Source organism: Grus americana, chromosome 6 (assembly GCF_028858705.1).
Source record: "Grus americana isolate bGruAme1 chromosome 6, bGruAme1.mat, whole genome shotgun sequence".
Lineage (NCBI taxonomy): Eukaryota > Metazoa > Chordata > Aves > Gruiformes > Gruidae > Grus > Grus americana.
The window spans coordinates 18,285,168-18,297,097 of record NC_072857.1 but is presented as its reverse complement, the minus strand read 5'-3'; the positions used below and the strand labels follow the sequence as shown (position 1 = coordinate 18,297,097).

Here is an 11,930-nt window from a genome sequence, read left to right as displayed (position 1 = left end):
GTCTCCCTGCCCAGGGCACCCCGGCCACGCTGGAGCATCCTGCCGCCAGCCGGGGAAGGGACGTGGGGCTCAGCAAGGCACCTTCGGGGCTGTGCCGTGGCACTGGGGGGGTGGGGGATGGAGTTGGCACGGAGGGGTGCATGGAGGGGTCTGGGGACAGGCAGGCAGACTGGCGGCGGGGCACAGGGAGAGGGCCGGAGCTGGGCAGGCAGAGCGCGAGCAGCGTGGGCCTGAGCAGGTGCAGGAGGTGTGTGTGGCATGTGGGTGCCCCCTTGCAAAGGAGGGGGGGTGCCCAGCCAGGCTCCCCCCGGTGTGGGGTGCAGCCGACAGCCCTGGGGAAGGCACCGGCATCGGTCCTGGGGCTGCAAACCCACTTACCAGGACCGGGGCTGGGAGGAGCAGAAGGTGGGGGGCTGGCAGCCCCCACTCCCAGCCATGAGGACCCGGACTGTGACAGCTGGCGGGGGGCTGCAGGGGAGTGGGGGACTGCAAGCGGGCCCCTCTCTGCAGGAACCACTGGAGCAGCCTCAGTCCTCAGGCGCTGGTGTGCAAACCGGGGGGAGCGCAGGGACTCCTGCGCCGTGGCCGGGGGCAGCTGCACGCTGCGACATAAGGCACACGGCTGACGGGACCCGCGGGGCCAGGGCTGGCTGGCATGCTGATGGCTCTCCCGCTCTCGCCCGGGGCTTCCCTTGGCCCCCATCCCCATCCCATCCTTCCCCCGACCCTCTGCCACATTCTCCGTTCCTCCCAGCAAAGCTTCCCGCTGCCTGCCCACTGCCAGACCCCACCACCCGGCTGGCTGGTGCAGCACCTCCCCTCTCCCTTGGCACCACCAAAATGATGCCGGCCACCAGCATCCCCGGCGCTGGCACATGAGGTCCGTGGGCTCATCCTGGCACGTCCTGGCTCCTCCTCGGCCGCCCCATCCCGCGGCCCCTGGAATGTTCCTCTGGCTCCTCGGCCCCTCGTGGCCGCGGCTGAGGCGCTGGCTACTGCAGCCCTGGCGGCTGGCCACCCTGGTAAGAGCGGAGTAAGACCTTGTGCTTGGTGACAGCCTCGCCGCGGCGCCGCTGGTGCTCCACCAGGAACTCCTTGAGGCGGTTGGTGGTGAAGGTCAGGGTCTGGCGGCGCAGCTTCATCAGGTATGCGTCCTGGAGCCAGGCATTGGCAAAGCAGTCCTTCACTGTGGGGCGGCTCCTGGGGCAGGGGTGACACTGAGTCAGGGGCCATGAAGTGCTCACTGCTGCTCCCCCCCGCCCCAAACCCAGCCACCACCCCTGCCCCACAACACCCAGGGGATCCCAGCCCTCTCCGAGAGCAGGGATTGACCCCAGGATCCTGGACTCAGGAGATCCCAGCCCTCTCCAGGAACAGGGATGGACCCCAGGGTCCCACTGATGATGTCTGGAGGGTCTCTGTGGGGCAGGAAGCTGCCCCTGGCCATGGGCGCAGTCTGGGGCCACGTGTCCCCCCTGCCTGGGCTGGGGACTCACCAGGGGTGGACAGTGAGGACCTTGCGGATGAAGAGGGCAGCGCTCTGCGAGACGTTGGGGTACAGCTTGAAGGCATCAAAGCGCCCTGCCAGGATGCGGTTCTCCGTCTCAATGGGGTCCAGTTCGAAGAACGGGGACCGCCCGCTGAGCCTGTGAGGGTGAAGGGGGTGTCACAGGCTGGGGGGCAGTGATGGGAGGGCACCCAGGACCCCCTACCCACCCATCCCTGGTTTGGAACAGCCACAGCTGCCCAGGGTCTCAGTCCCCGTGTCCAGCTGGGAAGGGTCTGCAGGGCTACAGCATCCTCCAGCCCACCACCAGCCTGGTGTCCCCCGTGGCACTGAGACCTGGGTGGGACACACCTCAGGGTGCTAGTCCCCCCAACCCCTTCTCTTACATGATGTAGGTGAGGACGCCAACACCCCAGACATCTGCTGCGGAGCCCACCGGGTCACCCTTTACCACCTCCGGCGCTGCAGGCAGGGGAGAAGGACTGTCATATGCACGGGGGGGGGCAGCCCCAGCACCTGCAGCACCCACAGCATCCCAAACACCCACAGCACCCCACCATGACACCCTCCTGCACCCCCCCCGACACCCCAATGCCCTGACAGAGCCCAACACCTCCAAGGATACCCCAACAGCCCCACAGCATGCAAACTCTCCCAGTGAGCCCAGCAACCCTGCAGAATCCCTCAGTAGACACCCCCAGCACCCCAAAGACCCCCAACTTACCCAAGAACACCTCTGCTGCCCCCAGTCCCGAGCCACCCCAGTGCATGGGCACACATGCACACCTCAGGCACCCACCCCCATCTCAATGCCACCGCACCCTCAGTGCCCCACTCACACATGTACTCCAGGGTGCCAACACGCCGCCCCAGCTGCCGCAGCACAAGGGGGTTGTAGGTCTGGGCGCTGCCAAAATCAATGATCTTAAGGGCATTCATCCCCGAGATGACGATGTTGTCTGGCTTGATGTCGAGGTGCACGATGCGGCGGCTGTGCAGGTACTCAAGGCCCTGGAGGAGCTGCAGCACGTAGCTCACCACGTCGTCCTCTGAGTAGCGAAACCTGGGGGCAAGTGACATCAGCGGGTGGCCCCGTGCCAGCGGCTGTTGCTGGCAGCCCAGTGCCCGCCTGTACCTGTCCACGATGCTGTAGAGGATCTCCTTGCCGGCACAGTTCTCACAGATGAGTACCAGGTAGCGGGGGGTGATGTACGCCTCATGCAGGGCCATGATGCGCTCATGGTGCAGGGCCTTGAGGATCTCGTACTCCTGCAGCACACTCTGCTTCCTCTCTGCCTCATAGGGCACAATCTTGGCCATGAAGTGCTTCCCCGTGGCGTTTTCCTTGCACAGCCGGATCACCCCGAAACGGCCCCTGTGGCACAGAGTGGCATTCAGCATCCCCCATGTGGGGTGCTGGGGCGGGGGGGGACATCCCCTGCAGAGCATCCTGACCCACTAGGTGCCACTCACCTCGCCTTCTCGTCCAGGAAGGTGTATGGCTTCTGGGGGACACCCTGCCGCAGCGCCATGCTGTCCTTAGCCCCCGAGACCCCGCTCCCGGCTGGGGGCTCCTTGGAGGACAGGGCAGTGGGGGAGGGCTCCTGCATTGGGGGTGACGTGGGGGGCATGGAGACGAAGGAGGTGACCATGTAGGGGGGCATCTTTCGCACAGGCGCAGCATTGGGGGCGGGAGACGGCGTGGGAGCTGAGCTGGGGGTCGTTGACACGGGGGAAATGGGGGACAACTTGGAAGGGGATGGAGCCTGAGGTGGGGGGGACGTGTCCGTGGGGGGCGTGGGGGACCCCCGGGTGGGGGTGTCTGTATGGGGTGAGGTGACAGTCCGAGGGGGGGTGAACATCAGCTCTGGGGGCACGCAGATCGTGATGTTGGGTGGGAGCTCGGGGTCCGTCCGCAGCCCCTCCTCGTGGGGTGCAGGGGGCTGGAGGACCCCTGGCGAGACATCCGCCTGTGCTGCCCCATCTGCCTTCTGCACCGCTCCTTTGTGCTTGCGGGGTGGCGTGATAGGGGGGGGCCCTGTGGCCGGTGGCTCCAGCTGTCCCACAGGCGTCTGGGTTGACCGGCTGGAAGCCACCTTCTCGGGGACAGGGACAGGGATGGCAACGTCCTTGGCTGCGGCAGCTTGTGCATCTGCGGGGAGCAAAGGGAGGTATGAGCCAGGCAGGGGTAAGCCAGAAGCGGGGTGCAAACGGTGCCCCATTCCCCGAAACCCTGGGGAGAAGATCTCCTGGGACTCAAGGACCCCCAGAGCATCCCAGATGCCACAGCCCCACAGCAGACCCCATGGCTGCCCCATGCCCCGTGGGACAGAGCTGGCTCACCTGCTGCCTCAAGGTGCACCTTCCCTGAGGGGGTGCTGTAGGGCCCTTGCCCGGCCTTGTTGACACAGGCCACCCGAAATTTAGCGGTGCTCCCGGGAGGCAGCTCCGTCACATTGAAGTAGCAGTCGGCGATGCCTGTGCTGATGATCTTCCACTCGTGCTCCCCTGCCGGCATGGGGGCAAGGTGAGGTGGGGGCAGACTGGAGGCAGGGGGCAGCTTCCTATCCCTCATCCCTAACCCAGGACCCTGCCGAGTGCCAGGGGACAGCAAGGACATTGGGCACTTTTGTCCTGGCTTGGTGCTCCCATGTGAGCCCATCTTTCCAGCTGCATCCCTGGGGAATGAGAGGGAGCCCCCCCCCCTGTACCTTCCAGCCTGCGTTCCAGCGTGTAGGTGCAGGGAGCTTTGCTCTCCGCGGGCTTCCACAGCACCAGCACCGTGTTCTTGTACTTCTGGGGGATCTCTGGGGTGCCCGGCCTCCCGGGGAGCCCTGCGAGGGGACAGACAGGGTGGGCCAGGTGCCCAGCCAGGGGCAGGGCAGAGCTGCTGCGGGGTGAGGGCAGCACAACATGCGGGCTCAGAGATGCTGGAGGTGCCCGTGCAAAACCAGCCTGTCCCTCCTCAAAAGTCCCAGTCTCTTTCACAGATGCAGAGGGGAGCTCAAGTGGGCTGCTCTGACCGATCCCCAGCCCCAGGATGCGTGCCTGGTGTGTGCTCTCTCCCCATGGGGCAGCAACTCTGTCCCCTGAGGTCACCCCTCGCATCCTTACGTGCCACAGCCAGCGTGCAGGAGCTGATGGCCGTGCCCAGGGTGTTGGCGGCTGCACACTCATACAGCCCTGCGTCCTTCCTGGAGACCTTGGTGATGGTGAGCATCTGCCGGCCATCCTTGCAGGAGACGACATTCAATGTGTTGTCTGGCTGCAGGGACCTCTTGTCTGCAGGGGGGGAGCAGAGGGGAGTGATGCTACAGTGCCCCCCACCCTGGTGCCCGCCCACCGAGGCAGCGCAGGCAGCCCCCCACCTTTCATCCAGACGATCCTGGGGGTCGGGCTCCCGGCGGGCAGGCAGCAGAGGGTCAGCGCCTCGCCCTCCAGCAGCACCTGGTCCTTCAGCTTGATGTGGAAAACAGGGGGGAAATCTGGAAAGCAGAAGGGGTGTCAGGCCAGGGCGGGGGCGGGGGGGGCAGCGATGGGCACCCGCCATCCCGTCCGGGGGCTGCACCTACCCGACTCGCTGGGTGCGTGCGGCCGGCCGGCGGCGGGTCCCTCCTCCCGCAGCAGGATGGAGGGGATGCTGGGCTGCGAGGCCACCTTCTCCTTCTTGCCCCGCGAGAGTCCCCAGCGCTCCCAGCGGGACCGCTTCTGGCTCTCACCCCCACCTGCGGGCACCCGGGGCGGCTCAGAGTGGGGCCGAGCCGGGGCGGCCGTGCCCGCCGCACCCAGGACGGCTGGGGCAGGGGGTGCCGGCGGGACCCCCCCTCGCCGCTCACCTTTGGCGGAGGCGGAGGAGCGGGTGCTGCCCTCCGAGCGCAGGGACTCGGAGGAGGGTGCGGGTGCCGGGGGGGGCCCCGGCCGCAGGCTCTCCCCCTCGGAGCTGGCGCGGCGGAGCCCCCCGGGCCCCTCGCCCTCCGGCCGCTCGTCCGAGAGGCTGCGCAGCCGCGCCGAGACCCGCTCCACCGTGGTGCTGATCTTCCTCCGCACGGCCCCCGCCGGCGACTCGCTCTCCCCGCCGCCCCCCGGCTCAGACCTGAGGCTCTCCGAGTCCCTCCGCTCCTTGGAGCCACCCAGGGACAGGCTCCAGGAGAAGCGGCGCCCGCTGGATGGGGTCTCGCCGCCCCCATCTTCCCCCCTGCTCTTCTTCCTTTCGGCAGGCGGGGTCCGCTTGAGGAGCACGGACATCCTCCGGAGGAAGCTCCTGTCCTTCTCCACCTCGTGCAGGTCCTGCACCGACTTGGACTTGGCTGCCAGCCCGGTGGGCTGGTCCCTGCGCAGCTCCAGGGGCACACCGGCCGGTGTGGGACGGTAGATGCCCTCACTGGGGGCTGGGAGGCCGGCCAGGTGCCGGTCCTCGGAGCGGGAGCGGGTGAGGAGCTTCAGCCCCCGGCTGAGCGATGACTCCCGGCCCCGTTTGAACTTGGCCTCGAAGACCTCCTCTGAGTCGATGTCCTGGATGAGCAGGGAGCTGGAGGAGCCGGTGGGCTTTGCCTCCCTCCTCGATGCCGGTGCTGGTGCTGGCGCGGGGGGCTCAGCAGGGGTGGCCGGTGGGGGCTGGGGGGCTTCTTCAGTGGCTGGCTCCCCACCTTGCGTGGCTCCCATGGCTTGCATGACCTTCGCATAGGAAGATGTTTTGGGGGCTTGGGTGCTGGGAGTAGGGGGCTGTGGTGGGGTGGGTGTTCCCATCCTGGCAGCCCCCTCCCTGCTGGCTCCAGGGGCCTTGGTGGGTGCCGTCTCCTCCTGCCCTCTGGCCATGGGCTTCTTCCCCGTGGTGGTGGCAGCCGGGCTGGCCCCAGACTGGCTGCGCGTCTCGGGTATGCTCCTTGTCCCCAGGGCAGCCTTGGTGGCGGGGGCTCGGGGTACGGCAGTCTCCACCACGGGGAGTGGTGGTGGGCCAGGGGTGTCTGGCGGCGCTGGGGGCCGGGCATCAGAGAGGGCTGAGAGTGATGGGGACTCCTTGAGCCGCTGGGCCTCCAGGCAGGCCACTGGGATCTCCAGGGGTGCGCCGGAACGGCGGTGCCGGACAACGGGCTCGGTGTCCCCATGGCTGAAAGAACTGCTCTTCTGCAGCCGATGCTCAGGAGGGAGGAGGCGTGGTGAGGTGGCCTCGCTGGAGGCTGCCCGCACCAGCCGTGGCACCGCTGGCGCCGGTGGCTCCAACCGGGTTGGCCGTGGGACCTTCTTGTCAGGGCCGACCCCCAGGGTCTCCAAGAGGGGACCCCGCAGGCCACTGACCTTGCCGTCCCCAGGGCCGCCCCGCAGAAGCCTCTGGCGCATCAGCTCCAGGCGCTGGGCATGATCGTCCTCCCCCCAGGTCCCCTTCCGCCACGGCAGCTCCATGGAGGCCGCCTTAGCCAAGGCCCGGCGGGGGTCCCGGCCCACCTCAGCCCCCTCCTCGGTCCCCAGGGGCTGGTGGAGCAGCAGGGCACTGTCGGCAGAGCCGCCCCTCTTCAGCTCTCCCCGCCGGGCACTCCCCGGGGACTCTAGGCTGGAGCCCTTTCTCATGGCTTTGCGGGGGTACTCTGGCCGCTTCTGGGCTTCAGGAGCTTCTTCGTCGGAGGAGCCGGGTGCCTCCGCCTCCGTGCACGGCCGCCGCGGCCCGACACCCCTTGGCCGCTTTCCCAGGGCCACTCCGGGCTTCCCCACACTCTGGCTCTGCCACTCCATGGCGGAGACATCCCCCGGCGTGACCCCCTCCAGCCGTGGCCCCTCAGATGGCCCAATGGCCTCATCATCCGTGGGGATCTCGTTGAGCGACATGCGGGAGCCAGAGAACTCCACCTGGTGTGGCATGGGGATAAAGGGCAGCTCGTCCAGGTCATCCGAGTCCGAGGAGGACGACAGTGCTGGTGACTCCTTGAGGTGCCGGGGCACGGCGATGGAGAGGTGGTTGGATGTGTCCTCCAGCAGCTCTGGGATCGGCCGCAGCACCATGTTGCACTTGTAGCTGATCTGCGAGCGCTGCAGCCGGCGGGAGAGGGCTGGATCAGACCCAGGCAGGTGGCATGGCATCATCCTGCCCAGCACACAGGTCTGCCTGCCCCCCTCCTGCCCCAGCTCCTGCCTTCACCTGCCATTTCCGACGGGAGAGGAAGAGCTTCAGGTGGTCGGTGCTGATGACCTTCCCCTTGGCCAGCGTCTGCAGGGCGAGGGGACAGCAGTGTCCCACGGAGCCTACAGCAGGCTCAGGGGAACCCCGCTGCCGCTGGGCACTGGCTCCCTGTCCAGGCTCACCTTGAACCAGGGATGCTCCAGGGTCTGCTCCGCATTGGGTCTCCTGTGAAGCAACACCGCCAGGTAAGAACCCCCCAGGCCAGGGGGGTTTGGCCAGCCCGGGGAAGGGCAGGAAGATCTGGCTGCCCGTGCCGCACCCCGGCAGGGTTGTGCAGTCAGCCTGCCCTCGAGCACCCTGATGCACGGGGGTCCCCACCCTCCCTTGAGCGCAAGGCTCATGCCAGAGGGGTGGGGGCCGGTGATGCTGCAGCACTCACAGCCTGTCATTGACCAGCACTTTGATGACAAAGCCCTTGGCTTCCCGGGTGAGCCCCTGGAACATCCTCTCCTCGAAGGCCACATTGTAGTTGCGGATGTTCATCAGCGTCGTCTTGTCGTTCTCCCCCACAAAGGGGGAGATCCCTGTCAGGCTGCCGAGGAGGGGACACTGTCATTGGGCTGGGGGGACATGGGGAACAGCATGGCAAGTACAGGGAGACTGAGGACGGGACCCCGATCCCCAGCCCCGGTGCCATGGGGAGGGCAGAGGCAGGAGCAGCAGGAGGAGGCTAAGTCTGCAAGGAGCGATGTGCATGGTCACGGCCCCAGAACCGCAACTGGCAAGGGGGCAGGAAGGGGGTCCCTCCCCATGGGGGCCCACCAAGGCACTTACCAGAGGTAGGCGATGACTCCCACGGGCCTGTGGAAAGGAGAGTGCGATTACTGCACAGCACGAGCCCTCTGGGGCACCCAGTCCCTCCGGCACAGCAGGGAGCCCACTGTCCACCCCAGGGCCACCCTTACCAGATGTCGGTGACGCTGGAGACAGGGGTCTGGTTGACGATCTCGGGGCCCACAAACTCGGGGGTGCCATACTTGCAGTACTGCGGCTCATCGGGTGTCAGCTCCTGTGCGTTGCCGAAGTCGCAGATCCGGACCTGCTCGCTGCTTGAATCCGCCATCAGTAGGTTTTCTGGCTACAAGACGGCGCAGGGCGGAGGGGAGCTTGGTAGGAGGCAGGGGCTCCCCGCAAGGGAAGGGATGTCCCCCATCAGCAGGACCGAGCACCCCCGCAGCGTGGCGCGAGCCCATCCATGCAGATGCAGGGCGGGAGGGAGTGGGAGAGCCCCACACTCACTTTGATGTCCAGGTGCAGGACGTGGTGCTGGTGCAGGTAGCAGATCCCCTCCAGGACCTGCCGCATGTAGGACCGGACCTGTGAGAGAGCAGAGGGAGGGCGGGCGCCCTGAGCATGGGTCGGCCCCACGCTGGCCCTGTGCAGAGGAGGGTGTGGGCTGCAGCTCCTTTTGTAGCCCGATACGAGCGTTGCACGTCCCTGGGCTGGGACAGAACCCAATGTTCCCAGGCTCCCTCCCTCCCCCATTGCCTTTTTCCCCCAGGGTTTGCCCACCTCGGACTCGCACACTGAGGGCTTCCTTGCCATCCTGTCCAGCAGCTCTTCCTCAGCGCAGCTGGGTCCTGGTCAAGGAGCACAGAAACACCATGCCCCACCGTGCCCTCCACCGTCCTGGGCACCCAGCTCCTCCACACCCACTCTGCCCACCTGTCTTCCCCAAAAGCCTCCCCTCATCCCCCATGCCACACAGTCCTGGAGGAGTGCTCAGAGGATACAGCTCCATGACCATGATGACGGCATTCTTCTTCTCGAAGGCATCATGGAAGAAGACGATGCGCTCATGGTCCAGCTGCGAGAGGATGTGCAGCTCCCGGCGTGCCGACTGCTTGGCCTTGGTCCTCCCGGGGACAAACTTGGCGGCAAAGTCCAGACGGCTGCTTTTCTCCGTCACCCTCCGCAGGTAGGAGAAAGCTCCCCTGTAATATGGCGATGGGGGCAAGGGGGATAAGAAGATGGGGGAGCAGCAGACCTCCCCTTCCCCAGGAAGCTGGAGCATGTGCCCGCTCTGCAGGGAGCTGCCCACAGCCCCAGCAGCCCTCCAGGACCATCCATGGAGAGACCCCAGGCCTGGCTTCGCTCCAGCCGCCCCAGCTCCCCACCCTAAGCCAGCACTGGGGAACCCACCGGTGGCTGAGAGCAGCCCCAGCACATCAGGGATCTGGTGTACCATGGAGCTCAGTCCCTGGGGACAGAGCCCCAGCATGGAGCCTGGCTCCAGCACCCCTGACCCTGCGGTGCCCTGGGTGTCCCACTGCGCCCCATGTCAGTGGCCCCGTACCTCCCGATCTCCTCGTGCACGTCGTAGTAGTCGGTCAGGCGTCGTGCCTTGTGCAGTGCATCCTCCTCCATGGTGGCATCAGCAGCAGGCTGGGCTGGGGGAAGGAAAGGCGCTGGTTGGGGGGCAAGCTAGGCACCCAGGCTCTGCCCCCCAGGGCCAGGGGGACAGCTGGCCATACCTGCCCGCACCACCAGCTCTGCCTTGCAGGAGACCTCCCCAGCCAGGTTCTTTGCTGTGCAGGTGTAGACACCGCTGTCAGGCTCAGCGGCGCCCAGCACCACCAGCGAGCATTCATTGTCTTCGTACACGAAGCTCAGGTGGCTGCTCTCTTCCAACAGCTCCCCATCCTGGGGGTGGCAGGGGCGTCAGGAGGTTCTGTCCCCAAACAGCTCCTGCCACCCTTTCCCCATGGATGGGGCATGGGCCACATCCTGCATCACCGGGGGTGAACACAACCCCAAAGCCCCAGCGCAGCGACCCAGGTAAGGCAGTGGAGAGTGTGGGTCTGGGGGTAGCTGTGGGTGAGGAAGGAGGTGGTGGGGTCCCAGCTCACCTTGTACCACATAATGTCTGGCAGTGGTTTCCCCTCCACCACCACAGCAAAGCGTGGCGTCTCCCCTTCCTGGGCATCGATGTCCTCCATGATGGACTCAAAGCGCGGTGCCTCTGCCGAGAGACGGGGCATGGGGCACCATGGAGCAGTGCCACTCCCTTGCCACTGGCATGGGGTGTACGCTTGCTGGGCACTGCAAGGAAGCACCAGCCCATGGTGTAGGGGCATGGAGCACCATGGGGCAGTACCACCCAAATGCAAACAGGAGTGGGACGCTATGGGGCAGGCCACCAATAGCATCTGCCTTCAGCTCCGTGGGGCAGTCACCCATCAGTGTGAGGCACCATGAGGCAGTGCCACTCATGGCATGTGGGCATGGGACACCGTGGTACTGCATGTCCCATTACATATGGATGTGGAGTACTGTGGTGCAGTGCCACCCATGACACCTCTGTGGGGCATTGCAGATGTGTCCCCTATGGCTCTTGGCTATAGGGCATCGGGGGGCGGTGCTACCCCATTATACACAGGTATAGGACACCCCGCAGTGGTGCCACCCATGGCACATGGCTGAGGGACACCATGGAGCACTGCCACCCCATGCACATGGTCATGGGGCACATGGGACACTTCTACCCAAGTCAGATATGGGTATAGGACACTGGGCAGCAGTACCAACACATGGTTCAAGGATTTTCAGCCCCATGGGGCATTGCCACCCTGTAGAGCAGCATCCCCATGGCATATGAGCATGGAGCACTGAGGAGCAGTGCCATGCTGTGGGGCAGTGCCCCCCATGGCACATGGGCATGGAGCAGTGCCACCCTGCGGGGCAATGACCCCCCTGCCCATGGCACATGGGTTTGGAGCACCACAGGGCGATGCCACCCCCCGGCAGAGGGGCAACGCCCCCGGCGCAGGGGCACCTACCTGCGAGGCGGAGGCGGAGGGTGCAGCAGGCAGTGCCGTGGCGGTTGCTCACCTCGCAGGTCAGCGGCCCCGCGGCCCCCCGGCCCACGCACAGGAGCCGCAGGCAGTGCTGGTCGTCGTCCGGCATCATCACCTCGCATGTGCCCTCCTGCTCCACCAGCACCTGCTCACCCCTGCAGACACACCAGCTGCCACATCGCAGCCCCACAGACAGCCCCAGGCCCACTGGCCCATCAATAGCTCCCACCCCACAGCCCCATGGCCACCTCCTGACCCACAGACAGCCCTGGCTCCCACCCCGCAGCCCCCACAAACAGCTCGCACCCCATTGTTAGCTCTGCCTCCCGAATGGCTCTCAACCCTTAGCACCCCACAGACACCACCCCCCCAAAAAAAAGCCACCCCCCATGCAGCTCTGCACAGCCCTGGACATCACCCTTGGGTGCACGCTCAGCCCAGCACCAGGGAAGGA

The 11,930-nt window shown here is 66.4% G+C and overlaps 1 protein-coding gene across 4 annotated transcripts in view; it reads right to left on the bottom strand.

Moving 5' to 3' along the window:
• Positions 1-981: 981 nt before the first annotated feature.
• The window catches only part of SPEG (striated muscle enriched protein kinase), a 38,680-nt gene continuing 27,731 nt past the window's right edge, over positions 982-11,930 (bottom strand). For all 4 annotated transcript variants that reach the window (XM_054830263.1, XM_054830264.1, XM_054830267.1 and 1 more), the window contains 24 exons: positions 11,459-11,631; positions 10,529-10,641; positions 10,154-10,322; positions 9,976-10,069; positions 9,413-9,613; positions 9,192-9,252; positions 8,919-8,996; positions 8,585-8,757; positions 8,454-8,480; positions 8,059-8,211; positions 7,802-7,844; positions 7,638-7,706; positions 5,344-7,528; positions 5,080-5,232; positions 4,876-4,992; positions 4,622-4,789; positions 4,219-4,341; positions 3,851-4,015; positions 2,981-3,659; positions 2,643-2,882; positions 2,347-2,570; positions 1,894-1,969; positions 1,497-1,646; positions 982-1,200 (listed from right to left, as the gene is read on the bottom strand). In XM_054830263.1, coding sequence (XP_054686238.1) covers positions 993-1,200; positions 1,497-1,646; positions 1,894-1,969; positions 2,347-2,570; positions 2,643-2,882; positions 2,981-3,659; positions 3,851-4,015; positions 4,219-4,341; positions 4,622-4,789; positions 4,876-4,992; positions 5,080-5,232; positions 5,344-7,528; positions 7,638-7,706; positions 7,802-7,844; positions 8,059-8,211; positions 8,454-8,480; positions 8,585-8,757; positions 8,919-8,996; positions 9,192-9,252; positions 9,413-9,613; positions 9,976-10,069; positions 10,154-10,322; positions 10,529-10,641; positions 11,459-11,631 — 5,842 coding nt within the window. In that variant the 3' untranslated portion in view covers positions 982-992. The remainder of the gene's footprint in view (positions 1,201-1,496; positions 1,647-1,893; positions 1,970-2,346; positions 2,571-2,642; positions 2,883-2,980; positions 3,660-3,850; positions 4,016-4,218; positions 4,342-4,621; positions 4,790-4,875; positions 4,993-5,079; positions 5,233-5,343; positions 7,529-7,637; positions 7,707-7,801; positions 7,845-8,058; positions 8,212-8,453; positions 8,481-8,584; positions 8,758-8,918; positions 8,997-9,191; positions 9,253-9,412; positions 9,614-9,975; positions 10,070-10,153; positions 10,323-10,528; positions 10,642-11,458; positions 11,632-11,930) is intronic.